Raw genomic sequence first — 21,392 nt, forward strand, 5'->3', positions numbered from 1 at the left:
TTAGTTAATATAAATAATTGCTTAAAGTGTGAGGAACTGCAAGGCAGATCTACATAAGAAACTGCTAAGTCTGGGAGCTGGGCCAGGCCCTCCTGGTTGCACCGCCTCGCACCTTCCCCCAGCCAGATGGAATCACCACTTTGAAGGGCCCAGCAGATAAGGTTTATTTAAGGGAAGCCAACAGCTTTCTTGACTTTATTCTGTAGATCCCATAAGACACACTGGGCTCTTGCACCTGCAGTCTGCAGCATAAGTCTCAATGGTGTGGAGGGCAGGTCACTGCAGCCCCGGTCCTCGAGACTCAAACCCCACGCCGCCTTCCCCAGAGAGAGCTCAGCTGCTGTCCCACTTCCAGAGGTGAAGTGCATGATTGTAGAAGGAACAAGTGGCTAGGAGGCTGCTGTCCAAGTTTGCTGTTTCCAGGTACAGGTCAAAATCACAGATCTTGGTCCCTGGGCTGTTGCTTAAAATCGTGTCCTCTGTGAGTGGCTGCAGACAAGGCCTTCCCTTAGCTCCACTCTGGGGTTTGCTACAAGCCTCTCCATCGTGGCCCACTAGCAGGTCAAAAGAGGGAGGTCCCAGCAACTGGCTTCCAACCTTCAGGTTATTGGCCGCCTCTGCTGTTTGGGTTCCTGGGTCACTTGGGAGAGAGGACCCCACAGGAGGCGCCGGCTGTGTCTGCGGCAGGCGGCAGGAGGTGAGCCAGGACCAGTCCGCTCCGTACACCAGTGAGTTGGGCAACTTGTGGGACACAGAGACTGTGCAGGCTCCCTGCTTCTCCTCTGCAGCGAAACAGAAGAACACGGCGACGTGGGGGCCGGTGCGCTGATCTCACCTCATTACCCCCCACGCCCGCCCTCAAGGGAGACTGCCGTGAGCAGCCACACGTTCATCAGCAAGCACGGTGTTTCACGCAGAGGGATCACGGAGGTGCTAACGGACGAGAGGAGAAGAGGCAGGCAGTGTGCACGCTGTGTGGGTGTTAGTGCCACAGTCACGTCAGGCAACAAAGGGTAGAAACTTCCACAAAACAGAAACGGTACAAGCAGGCAAACTGCCTGATCAGAGCCCGAGACCAAACAATAACAACACAGTCAAAACACAAAAAAGCCCTCAAACCTGGACATTTAAAAATCTACTAAACCACATTTGGGTAAAAATGGAATTACAAATGCAGATTGCAGAATTTCTTTTTTAAAAATAAAAATGAAATTACTGCATATCAGAACCCCAAAATATGCTTAGAGAAAAAGTCAGACTAAAAACACTTAAATTAATATAAGTAATAACAAAGAAAAGTGAACTGTATCCCTAACTCAAAATGCCAGAAAAAAAACTAAAAAGGCACAGAAGGAAATGAGAAAGATCAGAGAAGCTGATGAGGCCGAGGGCAGAGAGCTTGTACAACTGTACTAAAAAGTCACCTGTACAACAGACAAACCTCTAGCTAACCTAATTAAGGAAAAAGAACTTTGTACATCTACTTGTATATTTACATAAATATACAAACTCAAACATGACGAAGGAGAAATAGCCATTAAAAAGGATTTTGTAAAAAAGCACAAATGACTTCTCTACACACCTTTATGCAAATAAGTTTCAAAATGCAGAGGAAATGAATAGCCTAGGAAAATAGTTTACCAAAAACTGACCCCTCTAGAGATATAAAGCACAAACACACCAATTTTTATAGAAAAATATAGTTATCAAGGAACTACCACACAGATCAGATCCAGATGGTCTCACAGGAGAATTTTACTGTCTTGAAAGAAAAAATAATCTAAATGATACATAAAATAATTCAAGGGAAATGAAGAAAAATTTCCACACTCTTGGTTTTGATTCTTACACGAACCAAACGTAATCTGATACCTAATCTTGATTAAAATAGCACAAAAGAAAATGTGTCACTTTGAACATTAATGCAAAACCCTACATAAAATACCACGATACCATAGTAAAATGACCAAGTGAGGTTTACCCAGCAGCACAGTTGGTGTGCGGAAACCCATAAACAAATTCCCTTGTGTCAGTGCAGCCAAGGAGACCATGAGCTCAGTTCAACAGGGATGATAAATCCATTGGATAAAAATGAACAATTCTTGATTTAAAAAAAAACATTCAAGAAAACAGGAATTGATAAACACTTCCTCTACAGGATAAAACAGACACCCCAGTCCTCAGAAGTCATCCAGAGAACAACCCCATCAACATAAGGGACAAGGCAAGGATGCCGTTCCCATCTGCTGCTTTTTAAGCTGTACTGGAGGTGTCAGTGAATGGAATTAAGAAAAAATGACCAGAGGAATTAGAATTGGAAAATAAAGAATTAAATTACACTTTTTGCAGATGACACATTTAGTTGGAAAACCCAGAGAATAATAAAACAAACAATAATTATTTTTAGTAAGGTAGCAGAATATGAAATTATCAACAGAAAAACCAATAGTTTTCAAATACTGACAATATCCAGTTAGAATATACGATGAAAGAGAATGTTGCTATTTTGTTAAAATGGCAACAACAACAAAAAGAGATAAACTACTTAGGAACAAAGTTAACAAGAAATATACAATGTATACACTGAGAACTTGCACAAGTGGAAAAGTAGCCCCTTTCTCTAATAAGATGACCCCGGGTGATAAATAAGTCAATGTAAGTTAATTTATATTTAACACGATCCCTATAAAAAACAATAAGCTTCTTTCTAAGCAAGATAAGTTGACACTCAAGTTCAAAATATAAGAGCTGCCAGAAACCCCTAGAAAGAAGAGGCAGGACCCTACAGTTCCCAGGACATCACTCGCCCTCCCAGACTGCAGTAAGTAGTGGGACAGAAGAGGGAGACGACACCGAGGGAGATGACTCCTGGGGATACGTGGGCTCTCCAAGAAACGGTGTTGGGACACCTCCATACGCCACAAATAACATGAGTCAAAGTTCTCACCATAAAGAATGAAACCACACAAGTACTCGGAGAAAACCCTGGCGATTCCTTTATAACCCGAGTGAGGGAGGGCAAAGACTTTTTAACTAAGACTCAAAATCCAGATTTAATGAGAGAGAGGAAAAAAAGGCTATAAATTTGATTGCAGTAACAACAACAAAATCTTTTGCATGGGGGAAAAACTACGACAAGCAAAACTCAAGACAGCAAACAGAGCAAGTACCTGCAACACACAGCAGAGAGGAAGAGCTGATGCCACTAATACATGAGAACGCTATAAAACCCGAGGTGACGTGGTGAGGCTGGGGGGACCAGAAATCAGAGAGAACAGGCAAACGGCAAAAGCAGTTCCTACAAAACGGGTTCCTGGAGGCGAGTGGGACGAGGCACAGGAGGGACTGATGCTCCTCTGAGCGTGCTGCTTAGCGTAATTTTAATTTCTTGAACATTGTTGATGTCTTTACAAATTCAAAAGATAGAAATTAAATCAATAAGAAAACAGTCCTTAAATAAAAAAGTAATAAACCTAACTGTATTTCAAGTAGCCACACAGAAACAAACGACGTGACGCAAGTAGCCTTTCAGCACAGCACGGTGACTCCACCAACTCAGCCCAGCGGGAAGTGCTGACGGCAGTGAACTTCAGCGAGACCCTACAGGGTGACGGCGCTGTCTGCAGCCACGCTCTGTGGCTCAGGCGCAAGCACAGCACTGGGTTCTGACTGGGAAGTACGAGAAAGGGAGGAAGGGGCAGAGCGCTGAAGTGTGTCTGGAAGGTCAGACTGTGGCGGCCACACTGTCTGCCAGCAGGAAGAACTAGGCAGGTGGGCCACAGACGGCCATGGCAGTGACAACGCAAAGGCTTCTGGAGTGGTGGTCCCAGCAGGGTCAGAGAAGCGCTGCGGGGGGCGGGACCCTGTCAGATCGGAGCCTTTGGGTGGGCTCAGGTGGGGCCACGGCAAGGCCTAGGGTGTGACCCTGGGAACCAGTGTGGGGGTAGGAAACTGGGAGCCCCCTCGCCTGGCTGCCGCGGCCCCCACTCACCCACTGCTTTCCGGCAGTTGAAGATCGTAAAGCCGTTGTGCATGCAGGCCGCCAGGAGCACGTGGTGCTGGGAGGGGTGCCACTTGAGCCTCCACACCCCGCCCTGTGTGGGCATGTCTGCGAACGGCTGCTCCATGTTCCGAATGTCCCACAGTAGAACGTGCTCGTCGTAGCTGAAAGTGACTGACCTCAAGGATCGTTCGTGCAGGAGGGCCAACACCCACTTGTTCCCCAAGGTCCCCAGGAGGCAGGGACACCTCCCGGGAGGCCTGACCCACTCTTCCCCCAGGACCGAGTCCTCTTTCCCAAGCCCAGCAGTGACGCTCTGGTTTGAGAGCTGGCCCAATCCACCATGGCCGCAGTCAGCCTGAAGAAAGGGAGTGACCGATGCCGGGCCCCCTATGAGTGACTCTGGGAACTCACCTGCCCGTGGCCAGGATGCCCTCCTGGTGGGGGCTGCTCTGGATGCTGCACACGCCCATGGAGTGTCTGCGAGCAGAAGGGCAAGGCCTCAGCCAGCGCCAGGCAGGGGCACCTCTCCAGGGGACAGTCCGCGGAGGGGGCAGGGCTGGTGTCATATGCTGGGCGCTGGCCCCTGGATGATTTACCGCTCGCTGGTGAACACAGGTGTACCGGGCGTCCTGGTGTCCCAGCCTTTCAACAGGCCATCGTCCCCACCTGTGGAAACACAAACACCCAGTGGCAGCAGCACTGATAACAGGAAGTGGCCACTTCCCAGGGAGAAAATTGATGTCTGTGGGCGAATTCCTGTGCGTGACTTTCAGGTGGGTGGCTTCAGGTGGCCACCAGGCAGGAGAGCCCCAGAGACAGCACCCTGAAGGTCAGCCCTGTGCTGTAAGCGTGTCTTTAGACTTGAAGAGGCACCGGCAGCGAGGATGGGAGGGACTGACAGGCGCCCGCAGGAACGGGACAGGAGCCAGGAAGTGACCGGGCCGAATGCCCAATCCTCACGCGGTGCGCCGCCTCCCGCCTGGGCTCCGCCGGTCAGTGCTGCCGGCTGCCTTTGCCAAACTGCCACATCGAAGAGCGTGGAACAGGAACTGTGTGCAGGGGGCTGCAAATGTGAGGACTTCCTAAGGTTCTGGAACCTTCAGCATGCCCGAGTCCCCAAGGGAAATGCCCCACATAACCTCGCAGTGAGAAGGACCCCTTGCTTGTCTGGCGGGAACCCAAAGGCTAAGAAAGGGGAAGCTGCTGCCCTGATCTAAAGTCTTTGAAGAAAAGCAACACCGAATTATAGGGTGACAGTGGTACCCCGAGGAAGGGAAGGCAGGCTGAGGAGCAGGGCCCGCCGAGAGGAAAGAGAAGAAAACGCCTGATGACTCTACCCGTCCGCCACTCGCACATCAATCCTCCGGCCATATCAGCCATCACCCACCGCCCCACACACCCACCAACCTTCCTCGCGCCTTCCCGTCCATCCACTCATGCGTCCGTCTATCGTTTCAATTACCCACCCACTCATCCAGCCATCCACCTACCCACCCATCCAGCCATCCACCTTCCATCCATCCACCTCCCCAGCAATTCAGTTATCCACCCAGCCATCCGTCATCCACCCCTCAACACCCATCCATTCATCAGGCAACCCACCAGCCACCCTTCCAGCCAGCCACCCATCTGATAGGTACGGAGCACACTACAGATCCCTGTAACAGACACGAGATATAAGAAGAACGTGACCAACAATTACGTGGACCAGCAGGACCCATCGATCCAGGCATGAAGGCTGTGGACGAGCCTCAAATGTGAGCTGCCGCTCTGTGGCAGATTCACAAAGAACAGGTTGTGGCTTCCTGACATGGCACCCCCACTCGCTCTGGCACTTCGGACCCCTACACGAGAAGTCTTGTTGACCCACTACCACACGCCAAGTCCTTCCACTCGTCCTCATCCCCACTGCTCCCAACTTGGTCCGAGCCATGCTCATCACTCACTTCATAACTGGTCTCCGAGCCCTGTCCTCGTCCCCTGCATTTATAGTCAACACGTTAACCAGAGATCCTTTTAAATTGTAAAACGTCGCCAGGAAACGTCACCTTCCGTTCAGTACTCTGCAATGGTTCCACCTCATAGTGAAAGCCAAAGTCCTTCCCGGGACCTGGCCCCGTGACCCCGAACCCCCTTCCCCTTCCTGCCATTATGGCCATCCTGGCTGCTCATTGCTCTGTCACCCCAGGCTCACTCCTGCCGTGGGGCCTTCACCTCCTGCGGAACAGGGAGGTCTGCACCTGCCCACAGCGCCGACACCTCACCCGGTGAGCTCCAACCCTCTTCTTGCAAAGCACCATCGCCTCTGGCCTATTGCGCCAGCCCCGATCTGTGTCTGTCTCGTGTGGTGGCCGCTGTCCGTCCTCCCACTCAACGTGAGCTCCACGAAAGCAGGGACTTTGTCTCTTGTTCACTGACATGCTCCAAGCCCCTAGAACAGATCTTGGCACAAAACAGGTGCTCGACAAACATCTGCTGAGTAAATGGGTTGGCCAAGTTATTAAGTCGTTTTCCTGCTACACCCCCGCTCTGCATCGGCTAAGCCTCAAAGCCGAAGAGCTGATCCAAGGACGAGAGACCTCGAAAACGTCCGTCTGCATTGCTTTCCTTGAGGCTGATCGAGAGTGTCACACAAACAATGCGGACAGGACCCTGCCCTCAGGGGAAGTGAGCACTAAACCCACCATGGCAGGGACAGCCAGGCCCGCATTGCTGGGGGAAGATTTCAAGCTGCGCCCTGTCGAAAAGTAGAATTAACCTACGAGGGAGACACCACTGAGGAAACGACTGAGAGCAAAGGGAGTGGCCACGAATCAGACGAGAAGGGCGGACGTGGGCCCGCCTGTGCCGGGCCACGGGAGGTCACCAGGATTCTGGACCGAGGCCACAAAGGGCGAGCACCGGACTGAGGTGTGAGAAAGGGCGTGTTTTCAAAAGTCACTTTGGCTAGGGCGGGGACTGGACTGGACAGTCAGGAACGATGCCCTTGCTTGGTGCTCTGCTGCCCAGACAAGGGGAGATGGTGGCCCAGCCCGGCGAGGAAAGAGACGGCGACTCCGAGGTGCTGATGATAACGTCGGGAGCGGGCAAGGGAACCGGACGCTCAGTCGAGCTACACTCAGAGGCTGCAGCGTGCCGATCGGCCCTGCAGCCGGCCACGAGGGCAAAGACTTCTGCTGGGACTGTGACAACCCATTCCCCACACTGTGAGGAAAAGACAAAAAAGTCTTCGAGTGGCGCCCTACGCAAAATAAAATCTCCACTCCCCATGGTTAAAACCACGGAGAACGCCGGATGAAAGGCTGCGAGCTGCCGGCAGGCCCTGCGCGCTGCACGCGCCCGCCTCTCCCCCTCCTCACCGCGTGCCCGCGTCAAAGGAAAGCGGCAAAGCTTTCGAGCTGTAACTCACAAAAACCGAGTGACACGGGAACTGGGCTTTTCCCTCGTCTTTGCTTTTCCCTTCTCTAATAAACTTCCCTTCTGACTGGAGGCATCTGAATTCTTTCCTGTGCTCAGCAAAGAAGAGGATCCTTTTCCCTCTCAGTGCGGGGCTTGTGCCCCCCACCCCCAGCTCGGGGAGTCTCCCATCAGCATTAAGAACAAGAAGACTCAAGACTCAGGGAGGCGGAAGGGGAGGGGGCCAGGGCGGGGCCTCGTCCAGGCCTCTGCAGACTCGGTGGCTCGTCTTCTCCTGCCCCGTGTGTGATCCTCAACAGGGTCAGAGAAGCCGGCCCAAGCCACCTCGTTCCCGGAACCACCGGCGACCCCAAGTACACATCACTCGCAACAGAGGAAAGCGAATCCTGTCTGCTGTGCTTCCTTTCCTTCGAGAAGGTAAACTGTACCCAAGAAGGAAGTGGCAGACCTGAAATTCAACCTGACGGTAGGTGTTGGACCCACAAGCACCGCCAGGTCTGAGAGTGAGGGCCAGGGGCTTGACCAGGGGACGCCGACGAGGTCGACATGGGGCGCCAGACACCGCCTCTCCTGTGCCAACTGCGCTGTGCGGGGCGAGGGCCAACTTCGGCTTTCCCCTAGGAACTACCTCCTCCACAAAAGCTCTTCAAGACCCTCATGCCCTGAGTCTGCCTAGAGTCACAGCTTCAACGGGCCTGACTTGATCCCCCACGCCCCACCCCCGCCACAAGTCGTCAGACAAGGCAGTGAGACACGGTCCCCCTCAGCGGCCAACCTGCGTGGCTACCAACCTGAATACACGATCTCCGTCTGCCAGTAATTGAAAGCAGCGACCCAGGCTTCGAAGCGGTGGGCCTGCCACGTGGCCATGGCCTGCAGCCCCGCCTCCTCTACCTGCAGCAGGTGCAGCTGCCCCTTGGAGTCGCTGCTGACGATCTTCAAAGGCTGGTCGCTTTCCCTAGACACAGGGGACCAACAGAGAAACCCGGCTGAACTTTACTCATCCTCTCTGGGTTGCAACTGGTGACACTTTATGCTCTCAAGACGCAGCGGCCCCTAGTACAGGGACACGCGTTTTCAGAGGCTGGCTTGGGCACCTGGCAGAGAGCAAAGCCATCACCCGGCTTCTCAAAATAAGTCGGCGTCAGCTCCCCTCGATGGGAACAGTGTCCCGTCTGCCAAAAGAACTGGAACTCTGGTGTCTGCGGGTCAGGACTGGCGATGCCGCTCTAAGGTCAGGGGTAGCAGCGAGGCTAGCACAGGTGGCTCAGATTCTCTCCTGATGAAATAAGCAACGACTCCCGTCCCCAGCAGCCCTTACCTGCTGGCGCTCCCTGTGGACCAGTCCAGGGACAAGGCTAGACAGTGCTCCTCAAGGACACAGCTGGAGGACAGATGCAGCGTGGGAACGTTCTACGGGACAGCGAGGGACAGCACTGAAGAAACGGCCCCAGGACCCAGAAGACGTTACCCCCTAGGGCGGGGTGCCGACGTGCGGTCATCCCCTCCCATGGGAGCCACGCATGCGGGGCAGAAGCTGAGAACGCCGGAGGACTGGCCCCTGCCTCCGGGAGCTCACAGCCCTGTCGCCTCGGGGGAAGCAGGCCCCTCCTGCTCAGACCCCGCAGTCCATGTGCTCATAGACGCTACCGCGACGCCTGTGCAGGGCTGGGAAGGCCCCGGGGCACCCCACCTCCAGGGCCTGCAGTCCGTCTCCAGAGACCGAGGACTTTCCTCTGGTTTCCCCCTCAGAAGCCAGGACCAACCGTAAGAACAGTGCTTCTCTGTCCTGAGACCTACAGAAGCTTTCCCCCCAAGCAGCCTGGGAAGGGCGCACGCCCACCGGCTGACTCCTGCCTGGACGTGGCCGACCCCACCACGCATCTCCTCCCTCCCTCCCTCCCGAAACGGGACTGCCCGCTATCCCTTGGCCTAAAGCAAAGCCCTCTGCACGCAAGCCCTGGGCTGCCTTGAATTCAGGCCCGCGATGCCCATCCATGTGTCCCCAGAGGCAGGCGTGGGGCTGTGGGCCATCAACTCCCCTCCATCACAGGACTGCGGCACCTCACCCCACCAACGATCAGGGCCGCCACTCCACAGACACGTGGCACAAGGCTGCTGTCAGACACCTGGGAGAGTCACGTTGGATCACATGCTCACATCACTGGGGGAGACCATGCCCACCTACAGGACTCATGTCACAATCACGTGCTCTCGTCACTGGGGTGACCATGCCTGCATAGGAGACTCACGTCATGACGATGTACTCCCATCACTTAGGAGACCACGCCTACCTAGAGAGACCATACCTGCACCTGCACAGAGGACTCACATCACGATGACGTGCTCTCGTCACTTAAGAGACTATGCCTACCTAGGGGACTCGCGTCACGATCACATGCTCCCGTCACTGGGGAGACCAGGCCCGCAAGGGGAGTCGCTGCTGTTCTCAGCCCAGCATCAACCACCCAGCAACGCGGGGCCCGGCCTTCCTACCAGGGCCTTTCAGATTCACTGACAGGTAAATGAAAGGCCTGTCCTTTCAGCCCTTTTGCTGGTGACATATAAGGTGACCTCTCAGAGTGAGATGGAGAACCCAGTAAATTAAAATAGACCGTGTGCCACCTTAGAATGTTTTATGATAAAAATCGCCACTGCACAGAAACCACCCCAGGAACTTCTGTAATCAGCACGGCCCCTTCCCAAATCCTCCCCATTGAGTCCTCCCATCCCCAACCTGGCCATCACTGACCTCAGATCCCACCAAGCGGAGCAGCTCTATGGACCCACCAGCATCTGCCACACCCAGGAGAGCATGGCCAGCCACGGGGACGTGGCACCTGAGGAGAGAATGGCAATCAGCACACAGGGTGCCTGGAGCACGGAGGAACACTCTGCATCCTGGGGATTTCTCAGCTCTCACGCTGGGCTGGAGCCTACAGTTCTGTTCCAAGGAGACTCCGGCTCATGAACCGAACACTAGCATCCCCTCTCAGAGTGACACCAGCCCTAGAGCTCGGAAATGGACAAAGGAAATGAGCCCAAGCCCCCAGCAGCCTGCAAGTGCCAACAGGGGGTCAGGGCACTACAGAAACGAACCCATAGTTCGGACGTTCCCCCATCTTGTTGAACGCCGCTAGGAACCAGGCTCCCCGATCAAGAGAGCAGATGCTCATGACAAATTCCAGACAAGCAAGAATGTTATTGTCTGTACCATTTCATGTCCAGGATGGCAGAAGTATCTCTTCTTTGAATCTCAACCAGAGGGCACGCAGAGCTGTCCTCACTGAAACTGTACAGGTAGAGACGGCCCAGACGGACCTGCGGCTCGTCCATGTCCAGTCCACTCTGCAAAAACGCAGATGTCCTCCGATTACCCTACCAGACACTGAGGGTGGGAACGGGGTGGCGGGAAAGGAAAGGTCAGTGCAGACCCTGGAGCGCTGCCTGCGAGCAGCACCTGCTTCTCCCAGCTGGAGAAATGCCTCTCCCGTCCAGGACTGGCCAGCACACCCACCAACGGGCCCTGTGCGCCTGGGACAGTCCCAGCTTAGGCCTGCTGTTCCAGTGCCAGCTCTCACTCTTAAGTGTACTTGTCTGGACTCACACAGATGCTCTCAAGAGACGAGTACAGCTCCTACGAAATCCTATTTTATCTCCACTCTAAAATTCATCCAGCAGCAGAAACCACGCCTGCATACAGTGGGCTTTAGAGACGCCCGTTTCTAACCCACATCCTGGCAACGAGGCCAAAGTGGCTGCTTCACCTCGTGACTGCACGCAAGACTTCGTCTCTTCCAGCTTCCGCAGCTGCAGACGGGAGAGGCCTGGACCCGGGGGGCCGCTCTGCCTTTCCAGAGCCTTACCCGGCCCTTCCCGATACCCTTCCCGACACAGGCGCCTGGCTCTGGCGCTTCGGCTCCTCGGTTAATGCCACTCGGGGAGCGTGGCCCTGCAGACCCACGGTCAGGCCGCCCTGGGTGGGGGCACCGCGCACCTTGTCCTCCGGCTTCTGCAGCTGGTATGTGCCGCACGCCAGCAAGTGCCTGCAGCCGTCCAGCGGGCACCACTCCACCGAGTCCGCGGTGTACTCCGTGTCCACCGCTTGCAGCAGCCGGACGCGACTGCCCGTTGCCCAGCAGTCGGGGGGCGCGGCGGTGACGGGACTGGAGGACACCGGGCGGCGGAGGCGGGATGTTGAGGCCATGCTGCGAGCCGGCGCCGGGCGCGGGAGGACGACACAGCCCGGGACAGCGACTTCCTCGCGACTCCTTCCGGGGCGCCGGGGCGGGACTTCCGGCCGCTGTTGCTGCCCGCTGAGACCGGGCTGCTGCGCCCCCTGTCGGCCGGCGGATCCCGGCGGGCCCTGCGGGCCAGGGCGCCCCCGCTGCTCCGGGGACGAGACGCGGGGACACCTCGTCCTGCACGGAACGGTAGGAGCTGGGCCTTGAAGGGGCGAGCACAGGGCCTGGACATTCAGGGAGCCGAGTCCACGGTCGGTCCGAAAGGGGCTGGGCCTCCGCCGCCCTCCGTCCCTCATGGCCCCCCAGTAAGGCGAGAGCGGGGCATGGGCGGAAGCAAAGACCTGCCTGCCACGACAGGGGAGAAAGGACACAGGCCAGCGGGGGCGCCTGAGGCGGGAGTGCTGGGCAGTGAGGCTTAGGCTGTATGGGAGGGACGCAGCACAGCCATGCCCTGACTGGGGAGAGGAAGTAGGTGCTGATACCGTTCAGGAAAACTACTGGCCTCTGCACAACAGCTTCGGCGAGCCACGTCTTGGATACTGTTATGGGTTGAATTACATCCCCTCAAAAAGATACGTGGAGGTCCCACCACAGAATGTGACCTTCACAGGATCCAGTTAAAACGAAGCGGGGGATCCAAATATGAGTGCTGTCCCTGTGAAGGGGGTTTGGTCTGCCAGAGCCACCCACCAGAGGGAAGGTGATGCACAGGCACACTGGTACGTTGCGGCCCACCAGAGGCTGCCAGTGCTAGGGGAGGCCTGGAACACACCTTGACCTCCGGCCTCCAGAACCCAGACAATACATTGTTGTTTCAAGCCACCCAGATGCTGATACTTTGTTACAGCAGCTCCAAGAACCTGGTCTGTTCGCGACTGACATCCACAGGGATGTTTAGCCTGCGGTTTTGAAACAGGGCTATGGCTACAGATACAGACACGAGTCAGCAGCTGAGGCGGCAGCCGAAGCAGAGGAGCAGAAAGGGTCAGGAAGCAGCAGGACATTCTGAATTGGCTGAACCACACACTCCACCTGGTCTAAGAGGATCAGCTCAAGCAGCCCCACGCCACGCTCCAAACGGGTTAGAAACAAACCCCACGTTTCAACCATCTGAATGTTGAACTTTCATAGGTGTTCTCAGATGTATGGCTCTGAAAATCAGAGGTTGGGGCCATCGGAAAAGAAACCAGGGGCTGGGTATTGGGGACAAGGAAGGCAAATGGGTAAAAACGATCTCTGGACCCAACAGCACCTTTATGACAGCATCCGCCCCAGGCGCCATGGTGGCGACATTAGCAAAGGGAAAGAACAAACTCTAGGTCCATGGCCACCTTCCCAGCTCCCACACACAGACTGACCGCCTAGGCACAGCATGATCAGGTAGGGGACGGCTACCTGGTGTGGCTTCAGCTCTCAGCAGCCACGGGGACAGTGATCCACGTGGCTATTCCAGATGAGCTGCATGACACGGTTGTAAGCACCCAGGTGTCAGGACCCAACATGGCACTCTGTGGCCAGCCGAGACGCTGGGCACTTCCCTTCCCATATAATTTTCTGACAAATAACTGACCACAGAACAATTTGTGCTGGTCAGGGGGTACAGACAGGCTGGAGTGCCAACCTGGCCACTCCCCAAAGGACATGCAAACCCCACAGCCTGCAGTCCGGTGCCTCCTCGTCCCAGCAAACTGGAAGCAGATGGCTGAGCACACTCGCAGCCCCTGCCTGGAGGACCACCCAAACCCCAGCATGCCAGCCTACAAGGGCTCCCTGCTGGAAGTGTCCTGGCCAGAGCTGGCCTCTGGAAGCAGGAGTTACCCAGCCTAGAACCATCCCAAGGGCCAAAGCCAGCTTTCTGTAGGAATCACACATACCCTCTTTCTCAATAGCTTCGAGCCTCTCACGCTGAGCCAAGCTCTGGGGAGACCTAGAGCAGACCTCCCACGTGTAGCAAAATTGTCTCTTAGAAAACGCTGCAGCCGAGCTGCCACGGTCAAACACACGTGGGGAGCACGTGGAGCCCTTGCCGTCAGAGCCCCTCCCCTGGGGTCAGGGCTGAACCTTCCTGCTCCCTGCCTGTTACCACCCCGTATCCCCAGTCCTGTTCTCCAGGGTATATTGCCCGGGGAGACCCCAAGTACTGCAGAAAAAGCTATCAGCAGCTCAGATCACAGACCAAAGGCCACCAAGGAGTCTTCCTCAGCCAGGGCGTCCTAGAAGACGGCAGAGGAGCCGTCTTCTAGGACGCCCTGGCTGAGGAGCTGCAAGAAGGCAAGTGCAGCAGGACCAACGCGGGCCAGACGGCTGCAACTGGGCCAGCCAGCCTGCGCTCCCCTCGAAGGCAAGGCCGCCATTGCACTAGCTGCGCCTGGAGACCAGCCAGATGCTGGCCACACAGCCCGGCTCACTGGCCCCAGCAGGCTCTGCAAGGTGTGTAAATAAGGTGCCACCCAGCTCTCAGCTACTGTGACTGCCACGGGATAGGGAGTGAGTCCCGGGGACCATAGCCCAACCCAGGGGGTGGGGAAGCGGCGCTCAGGCACCCTGGTTGCTCCGATGCACAGGCGCAGTGGCCTCAGTGGACCCGCCCAGAAGCCAACCCACCGCGAGGCATGCAGCGCCAGAGTCAGGGGTGGTCTCGGCAGAGCTGGGGCTGAGATCCCCCCCGTGCCTGCTCCACAACTCCCGCCCACGGCAAGGATGGGCCTGGGTGTCATCACGCTGCTCAGTCCACCCCACAGACAGCCGGCTGACGAGGGTGGCGCCAGGAGGGCACTGGGTACCCGCCTCGCCCTTTGCTCTCTGAGCCGGTGTGAGTCCCCAGGGCCTCCGGGCTCCACGACAGTTTTAGACGTGTGGCCTGACGTCTGCCATTTGAAGATGACAGCAAACGATTCTATTTGCAATTTCTAACCCTCCCCCTTCCCCCCAAAAAACTGTACATGAGTTTACAAACATATTAACATATAAATAACGGGAAGCATCCTGGTGGCCTCCCCGGCTGTCTCTGCTCCAAGGGAGCGCAGTGTGCACGTGGTCCCCGTTTTGGGGCCGTGGCTGGTGGCCACCGCACCACCGGCTCCACCCTCCCATCTGTCCACGGGGCCAGAAGGGCCGTCATCGCTCGGGCTCCAGCTCGTGCTGGCAGGGGCGCCTCTTCTCCCGACAGTGCCTCTTGTGGGCGGGCCAGTCCTTCTGCTGGCACTGGGAGCCGCAGTAGCGTGCAACTTGGCAGCGCCCACAGATGTTGAACTCCCGGAGCTGAAAGAACACAGGACACACGGCTTCACAATCACGTGGAGACCCGGTGCTGGGGCAGACGTGGCACCCGGGTCAGAAGGACCCGCAACCCCAGGGACGGCAGCCGCAGGGAGCGGGCAGCGGGCAGCGGGCAGGCGCGTACCTGCCTCTCGATCACTGTGCAGGGCGGGTAGTGGCACTCGTAGTAGGTGCAGGAGCTCTCCTCCTCCTCCACTACGTCCCCGTTGGCATTGTAGTACCGGGTGACGTTCAGGACGGGAAACTGCTCCTCCATGGGGTCCGCGGGGAGCTGCTGGATCGCGAGCCAGTACAAGCTTTGCTCCCTGGAAAAGAAGCCAGTTAGCCCGCTCCGGCAGGGCAGAGTCGAGGCACAGGTGACAGTGAAGAGACTCCAAGATGGACGAGTTGTCTCCTCTCGCTCAGGATACCCCTGCCCCCACTTGTTACGGCAACCTGCCGTTCTTTGGCCCGCCCCCCCGAGTGGGCTTATTTCCACATGACATCAAGTAGTTAGCACACTCTGTCATCCCACTGAAAGACACAGAGCAGGGCTGTGTCTGTCCCATCCATCACCCTCCCAACAGGCAGGAAAAGTGGGCAGAGCACCGCAGCCAGCCAAGACCAGGAGGCCCCGCTCCTTGCTCGTGGCCGCAGGGCGCCTGCCTCTGCCCCTGGCCATTGCAGCTCCCCTGCGACGCTGCGAGGCCCTGCCAAACAGCAACCTTGTTTGAGTGGGCCAGGGCCAGCGCCAGCACCAGCACCAGCGCCGGGAGGACTCTCCCTGACCCTGGAGCCGAGGCGCCGTAACGGGCCCCACAGTGCGCACAGGTGGGGCAGCCACAGCCCACCCCTGGGGGGACTTTGGAGGCACCGCCACACTGCAGCAGCCGATGAGCAGGTTAACCGTCCCTCAGCCGCCGGCCGGGCCTGGCGTGATGGGTCACCTTCTCTATTCTCACACATAAAAGCGAACTCGAAAGGAACCCAAGACCTAAACACCGGACCTCCAACCCCAAATCCCTAGAACAGAAGACAAAGCTGCACAGCACTGGATCTGGTGATGACTTCTTGGATATTACACCAAATCCACAGGTAGCAAAAGAGAAAAAATAGATTGATTGGCCTTCGTAAAAACCTTTAAATTCTGTGCATTAAGAGACACTATCTGTAGAGTAAAAAGGCAACCCGAGGAATGGGAGAACGTGTTTGCAGAATCCGCCTCTGAAAACAGCTTAACATCCAGGATACACACAAAATTCTACGACTCTACAACAAAACAACCCGATTAAAAATTGGGCAAAGCACCTGAATAGGTATTTCTCCAAAGACATACAAATGGCCAACGAGCACATGAAACATGCTCAACGCCACTAGTCACTAGTCAAAATGCCCATCAAACCCGCGATGAGATAGGACCTCACACCCACTAAAATGGCTACTTCCAAAAAACCCCAGATAATTGTCAATCACACGTACCTCGATTTGGGGGAAAAAAAAGTGTTGGTGAAGATGTGGAGAAAAGGGAGCCCTCGTGCACGCCGGGTGGGGACGTACCACGGCGCAGCCGCGACAGAGACCGATGCGACGGGTCCTCAAAAAGCTAAACTTGGAGCCACCATGTGACCGGCAGCCCTGTTCCCGGGGCCACCCCGCGGGGACGAGAGCGAGATCTCCCGGCGAGGCCGGCACGCCCGTGTACACGGCGGCATCGCTCCCAGCAGCCGAGGGGCGGGAGCCACCGTAGGGTCCACCCAGAGGACACGATCCACCAGATGGGGCCCAGCCACACGGTGGACTGTCACTCAGCCTTGAAAGGAAGAAGTCCTGACACCGGCTACGGCGTGGATGGACCTGAAGGACACGGTGCTCAGTGAAGCGAGCCAGTCACAGAAGGACACACCCTGTGGGACCTCACTCATGGGAGGTCCCCAGGGGGGTCAGATCCACAGAGACAGGAAGGGAGGGAGAGCGCGCATTACCATGAGCAACGGGATATTCAACCACAGGATGCCCACGTGGCAGCCACATGGAGACCCGCCTGAAATGACAGATTTCACAGCTCAGAGTTCCTGAGCAGAGCAGGACCATCACCGAATGAACATGGGCAGTGTCCCCAAGCTTACAGTGGGCGGGAGACCTGTATGGTGTCAGGGGGGCGGCCAGGTGTCTCCACTGAAGGACACCTGCATGGAGTGAGTGGGTGGCCCATTACCAGCGTCCACACTGGATAGCCCAGGGGACTCCATGGACACTGGCTGGCCTGCTGAGCTGTGCTTACCCTCTGCTGATTACACAGTCCTCACTTGTTTGATGGAGGAGCCCTCCTGTCCCTCACTCCCGGAGCAGGAAAGTGACTCTCACCAGCTAACTGGTCAGTCCAGGGTGTCCTCGATGCCCTGGGGACACCTGCAGGAAACCAGTCTACAGCTTTGGCAGCTGCTCCAGAGGAAAGAGCTGGAGGCAGCAGCGTTGTACCTTTCCTACCTCAACCGGGAGCCAGCAAGGACCCCATTTTTGCTTCAGCCAAATTGGCGTGTAATTGCTGTCGTTTCCATCAAGTTTTGACTGACAGCATCCCCAAGAGGACGATTGTTACAAAAGGGTGTTTCCCCAGAGCTCGGGCCCACCCCGATGGTCAGCAGGACTCAGGGGCATGAGCTGCAGCCCACTGGGAAGTGTGCATGTGGGTGCGGCCTCCTCTGAGCCTGGGCCCGTCCCCTTGCCCCTGCCACGCCTGGCCTCATGAGCCCACCATTGGTTTCTACCTCCACTGCACAAGGCTCTCGCAAGACCCTGTGGGTGACAATGGCAATGGTTCACCCAGTCTCCGCCTGTCAGGAGCAGCTGCCCAGAGGCCCAAGGCTGAGCACAGGAACCTCAGGGGGCCCCTGAGCCCACAACGCACGCACGACCAGGGCCATCCTGCTTCGCTGGCTCATGTCAGCTCCCAACTCCCATCCTGCCGGTCCCCTGGCTCCTCCCAAGGCTCCACGAAGCTCATCGCTGGGCTGCCCCTGGGGCCACGGGGACCAGCCCAGAGCCCCCTACCCGCCCACGTGGCTGCCTTTGTCATCCTGAGCAGACCTGCCGTGGAGAGACCGAGCCCGAGCCCCCGAACCACAGTTCCGCTTTCCTTAGCTCACTGCTTAGGCCAACTATTTAACAAAAGAGCAGGACGAGCAGGCGCACCTGTGCGCATAGGGGCACTCCTGACATAAAGGCCCACCCTGACAGGTGTGAGGGCGCGGAGGCCTGCCCACGTGCAGGCGTTCAGCCCAGACAACCCCTCTCGCCATAAGAACCCATCAGAAGGCCAACCTGAAAAGACAACCATCGTAATCTTAGCTACCTCCATGAAGGGGGGTCCCCATGCTTGACGGAAAATAACTGAGGTCCCCAAACCTGCAGAATCGCAGAACAGACACCCCGCCGCCCCACCGTAATGGCTTCGGGCCTCAGGAGACTCACCTCTGTTTGCTGGGTGTCTCTTCGGCTTTGGGCCGCCAGCCCCACGGCACCAGCTGCAAGTTGTCCAGGCGGTTGTCCACAGTCACAGCGTTGAGATGCACCACCTGAAAGCCGGGAGCCACGCCTCCCCGGTGCCGCTCCCTAGGAAACAGGTAGCTCTCCAGCTCCGCCCCCCGCCCTCCCCAAAAGTTTCAGCCCAGGATCGGAACTGGCCCTTGTCACAATGAAAGGTGCAAGGCTGCCCAGAGCAAAGCAGTCTGTAGCCCAAATGGCCCACGTGGGTGGTTCAGCCCCTGGACTGAAAAGCTAGGCCGCAGGGAGCCAAGGCTGGAGCCCCAAACCATCTAACACAGAGCCCAGCAGACGCCCCACTGCACACACTGAGGAAAGGCGCCCCTCCCTCTATGAGGGACCAGACCCCACCCTCCCCCAGAGGGGGCTGTGTCCTCTGGAGTGAGCGCCGGGCACAACGTGCACTCGGTGTCTCGGGACTCTTAGGCTGGCTCACCGGGGCCACAACACGCAAACCAGCCATGCCCTTGAGTTAGCAGCAGCGACATGAAAGCATTATCTGTCCATAAGGGCTTGGGCAGGACCCAAGGGGAGAAACAGGCAGCTGAAAAACACCCACCAGAGCAGCTCATGAAGGAGCCTTCCGGACCCCCTTCCTCGGTTTTTGTCAAAGGCACACGCAAATATCTTAGCGCCATTTCCATCTGCGTCCACTTCCATCCGGGCCTGGGCAGGAACAAGCCAAAGTTCTGTTAAAAAGCCTCGACTTTTGGCAACACTTTAAATACCTCTTAGAAAAGTTGAGTGAGATGAGCAAGCAGATGACAAATGCAGGCCTGTTTCTGGGACCCGGGAGGCTGCAGAGGCTCCCAGGGACACGGGGCACTGAGAAACCAGCTGTGTCCCAACAAGCGCCCTCCCGCATTCGAGCAGGACACACTCATGAGCCAGTCTGCGCAGCACTGAGAGCACAGCGAGGTAAATCCCCACACTTAGAAAGCCCCCAGTCCCGGTAGAAAGGTTCCCCACACGGGAATGAGTGTGAAGGGCTGGCGTGAGGGTGCTGGGCCCACAGACTCCGGGGAGGGCTCCTGAAGGGAGGTGGCAGGTGGGTGGGGACTGGCTGCCGGAGAGTGCAAGGCAGGGCACTTGGCTAGGTGGGAGCAAGGCGCACTGGGCACCAGGAGGGACAGCGGGCCAAGGCCAGAGAAAAGGTGAGGTGGCACTGACGGCCTCACCAGGAACACAGGCTTGTCCAATGGAACATTCCATCACAAACAACAGAATTTGGTCTGTTTTTCAGGAAGAGTCGGCAAGCAGAGTGGAAGTTGGGGAGGACCGGTGTCACAGAGGCAGCACTGAGACCCGAGTTCACACGCCAGGTCCCACCTTGCATCACGGAGAAGCAGAGCCTCCCTCCAGGCCCTCCCCGCGTGCTGCCCGACAGTGGGCCAGCAGCGGCCATCCTTACCTCAAAGGAGTAGCCCTCCACCAGCGGGATGTCCTCTTCGTCAATCAGTGTGTACTTGGTCTAGAAATTAACCACATTCCCAGACGTTACCTTTGAGATCAGGGTGCGGTACCGGTAACAGGCAGGACGGCCCCTTCGGACGAAGAGGTCAGTAGATGCTGGCACGAGTACCCACTACAAGGGCGGGGAGACCTGCCAAAAGCTGGTCACGCCCAATCGAGACCGGACCAGAGGGGCAGGTATCAGGCTCCCTCCCATCTATTTGAGACTAACCAGAACAAATGCCACCGAACGCCCAGCCTCTAAGCTGTGCGTTTCCATGTGCCTATAAAACTAGTCCAACGTGGTGGCGAGGGACCCGGACGAAGTTTGAAGAAGAGAATATCCAGGAAGTCTCAACTAGTGTTCCTTCATTAAGCAGGGCAGTTGGCACACAAACACTTGCGAAATTGTCTTTTTTAGCTTTTCGTTCCAAGTAAAACCTTTAAAGGTTGACATCAATGCAACCAGTTACTAAATCTGAAAGGTCTCAGAGCTGACGGGAGCCCACCCTTCGCTAGTTAGAAAGCCACATTCCTCTTGCAGGACCGGCAGGAAAGGCCTCCAAACGAACCACTCTCACTCTTGCTTGGGAAGCTGTTTTCTAAGATCTGAGTCCGTTTTGCCATCATCTGACTGCCTCTGCTCCTCTCTCTCACCAGAAGCTTCCGCCGCTGGTAACAGGAACAGGGTTCCCATCCAGGGTAAGGACCTTGGCTCCTGGTAACAGGCCAGCCTCAATGCCCACAGGTGCTAGGAAGCCCCAGCCTCGAACACGCGGAGGGCGGGGCCGGGTAAGGGAGAGAAGCAGGAGGTGGGAGGCCTTGCCACGGCGAGGCCCACTGAGGCTCAGTAAACGTGGCCACCGCTGCTAGCGTGAAACCTGAGGGAAGCTCTACTACGCCCCGCAAGCACGGAGGGTGCGCACACACCGGTCTCGGCAGGGAGCGAGCGCGCCGCATCAGAGGGGCTCCACGCTCCCCGCGCCGCAGGTGCAGCCGACAGCGCCTCCTGCCCGGCCACCGCGCACAGTTGGAGACCGAGACCACGGCTGGAGGAGGGCTGCCCCGCGGGGACACGCCGCCGGCCCGCCGCCCGCACAACCGCCAGGGCCCGCTCGCCCGGTCCGGCCCCGTGCCCCTAGCCCCGCGCCGCTCACCTTCCCGGCCACCCGGCCGAGCCGCACGATGCCCAGTTTGAAGTCGGTCATGGCCAGGCCTGCGCTCGGCCGGCGGCGCCGCTCCCTCGGGAGGCCCGGGGCGGGGACGCGGCGCGCCGGGCGAGCCGGGCGGGCGGACAGGCGGGCCGGGGTCGGGTCCAGGCGGCCAGGCGGGACGAGGCTGGGCCGGGCTCAGGCCGCCGCTGCCTCGCGCCCGCCGGACCTGCCACGCGCCGCCGCTGCCGCCGCGCGCACCACCGCGAACGGAGCCGAGGGCGGGGCGCGGCGCGGACACACCCCCGCCCGCCGCCGCACGGC

General features: G+C 57.4%; 2 protein-coding genes across 12 annotated transcripts; both read right to left on the minus strand.

Moving 5' to 3' along the window:
* Window positions 1-139: 139 nt before the first annotated feature.
* Window positions 140-11,628, minus strand: DPH7 (diphthamide biosynthesis 7). 10 transcript variants are annotated; one of them, XM_039859025.1, is made up of 9 exons: window positions 11,418-11,628; window positions 10,635-10,768; window positions 10,173-10,260; window positions 8,742-8,833; window positions 4,600-4,669; window positions 4,415-4,480; window positions 3,992-4,164; window positions 3,479-3,669; window positions 140-782 (listed from the first exon to the last, which is right to left on the minus strand). In XM_039859025.1, the coding sequence occupies exons 1-9, from the start codon at window positions 11,625-11,627 to the stop codon at window positions 334-336; spliced, it is 1,473 nt and encodes a 490-aa protein (XP_039714959.1). In that variant the 5' UTR covers window position 11,628; the 3' UTR covers window positions 140-333. The 10 variants fall into 10 exon arrangements, with proteins under 10 accessions (XP_039714959.1, XP_039714960.1, XP_039714956.1 ...); XM_039859026.1 differs by lacking the exon at window positions 3,479-3,669 and adding an exon at window positions 8,212-8,378; XM_039859022.1 differs by having other exon boundaries at window positions 10,635-10,808; window positions 11,418-11,552.
* A 2,894-nt stretch (window positions 11,629-14,522) lies between these two features.
* ZMYND19 (zinc finger MYND-type containing 19) lies at window positions 14,523-21,335 on the minus strand. 2 transcript variants are annotated; one of them, XM_039859032.1, is made up of 6 exons: window positions 21,075-21,335; window positions 19,877-19,936; window positions 19,025-19,131; window positions 18,394-18,534; window positions 15,072-15,248; window positions 14,523-14,925 (listed from the first exon to the last, which is right to left on the minus strand). In XM_039859032.1, exons 1-6 carry the CDS (start codon window positions 21,123-21,125, stop codon window positions 14,613-14,615), a joined length of 849 nt encoding a protein of 282 aa, XP_039714966.1. In that variant the 5' UTR covers window positions 21,126-21,335; the 3' UTR covers window positions 14,523-14,612. The 2 variants fall into 2 exon arrangements, with proteins under 2 accessions (XP_039714966.1, XP_039714967.1); XM_039859033.1 differs by having other exon boundaries at window positions 14,647-14,925; window positions 15,068-15,248.
* Between the last annotated feature and the right edge of the window lie 57 nt (window positions 21,336-21,392).

Source organism: Pteropus medius, unplaced genomic scaffold (assembly GCF_902729225.1).
Source record: "Pteropus medius unplaced genomic scaffold, Ma_sr-lr_union100, whole genome shotgun sequence".
Classification (NCBI taxonomy): domain Eukaryota; kingdom Metazoa; phylum Chordata; class Mammalia; order Chiroptera; family Pteropodidae; genus Pteropus; species Pteropus medius.

Bases quoted from the DNA above. Each gene is read 5' to 3' on its own strand.
- ZMYND19 (XM_039859032.1), bottom strand. From the start codon at position 21,125: ATGACCGACTTCAAACTGGGCATCGTGCGGCTCGGCCGGGTGGCCGGG. The intron at 15,249-18,393 runs GTGAGTCTCCTG...CTTCTTTTCCAG, and splicing joins GAGACACCCAGCAAACAGAG to GGAGCAAAGCTTGTACTGGC. The intron at 14,926-15,071 runs GCAGGTACGCGC...GTGTTCTTTCAG, and splicing joins CCCTGCACAGTGATCGAGAG to CTCCGGGAGTTCAACATCTG.
- DPH7 (XM_039859025.1), bottom strand. From the start codon at position 11,627: ATGGCCTCAACATCCCGCCTCCGCCGCCCGGTGTCCTCCAGTCCCGTC. The intron at 4,670-8,741 runs GTAAGGGCTGCT...GTGTTTCCACAG, and splicing joins TCCACAGGGAGCGCCAGCAG to GTGGGGACGATGGCCTGTTG. The intron at 3,670-3,991 runs GTGAGTGGGGGC...CGTACTTCCCAG, and splicing joins CAACTGCCGGAAAGCAGTGG to TCAGAACCCAGTGCTGTGCT.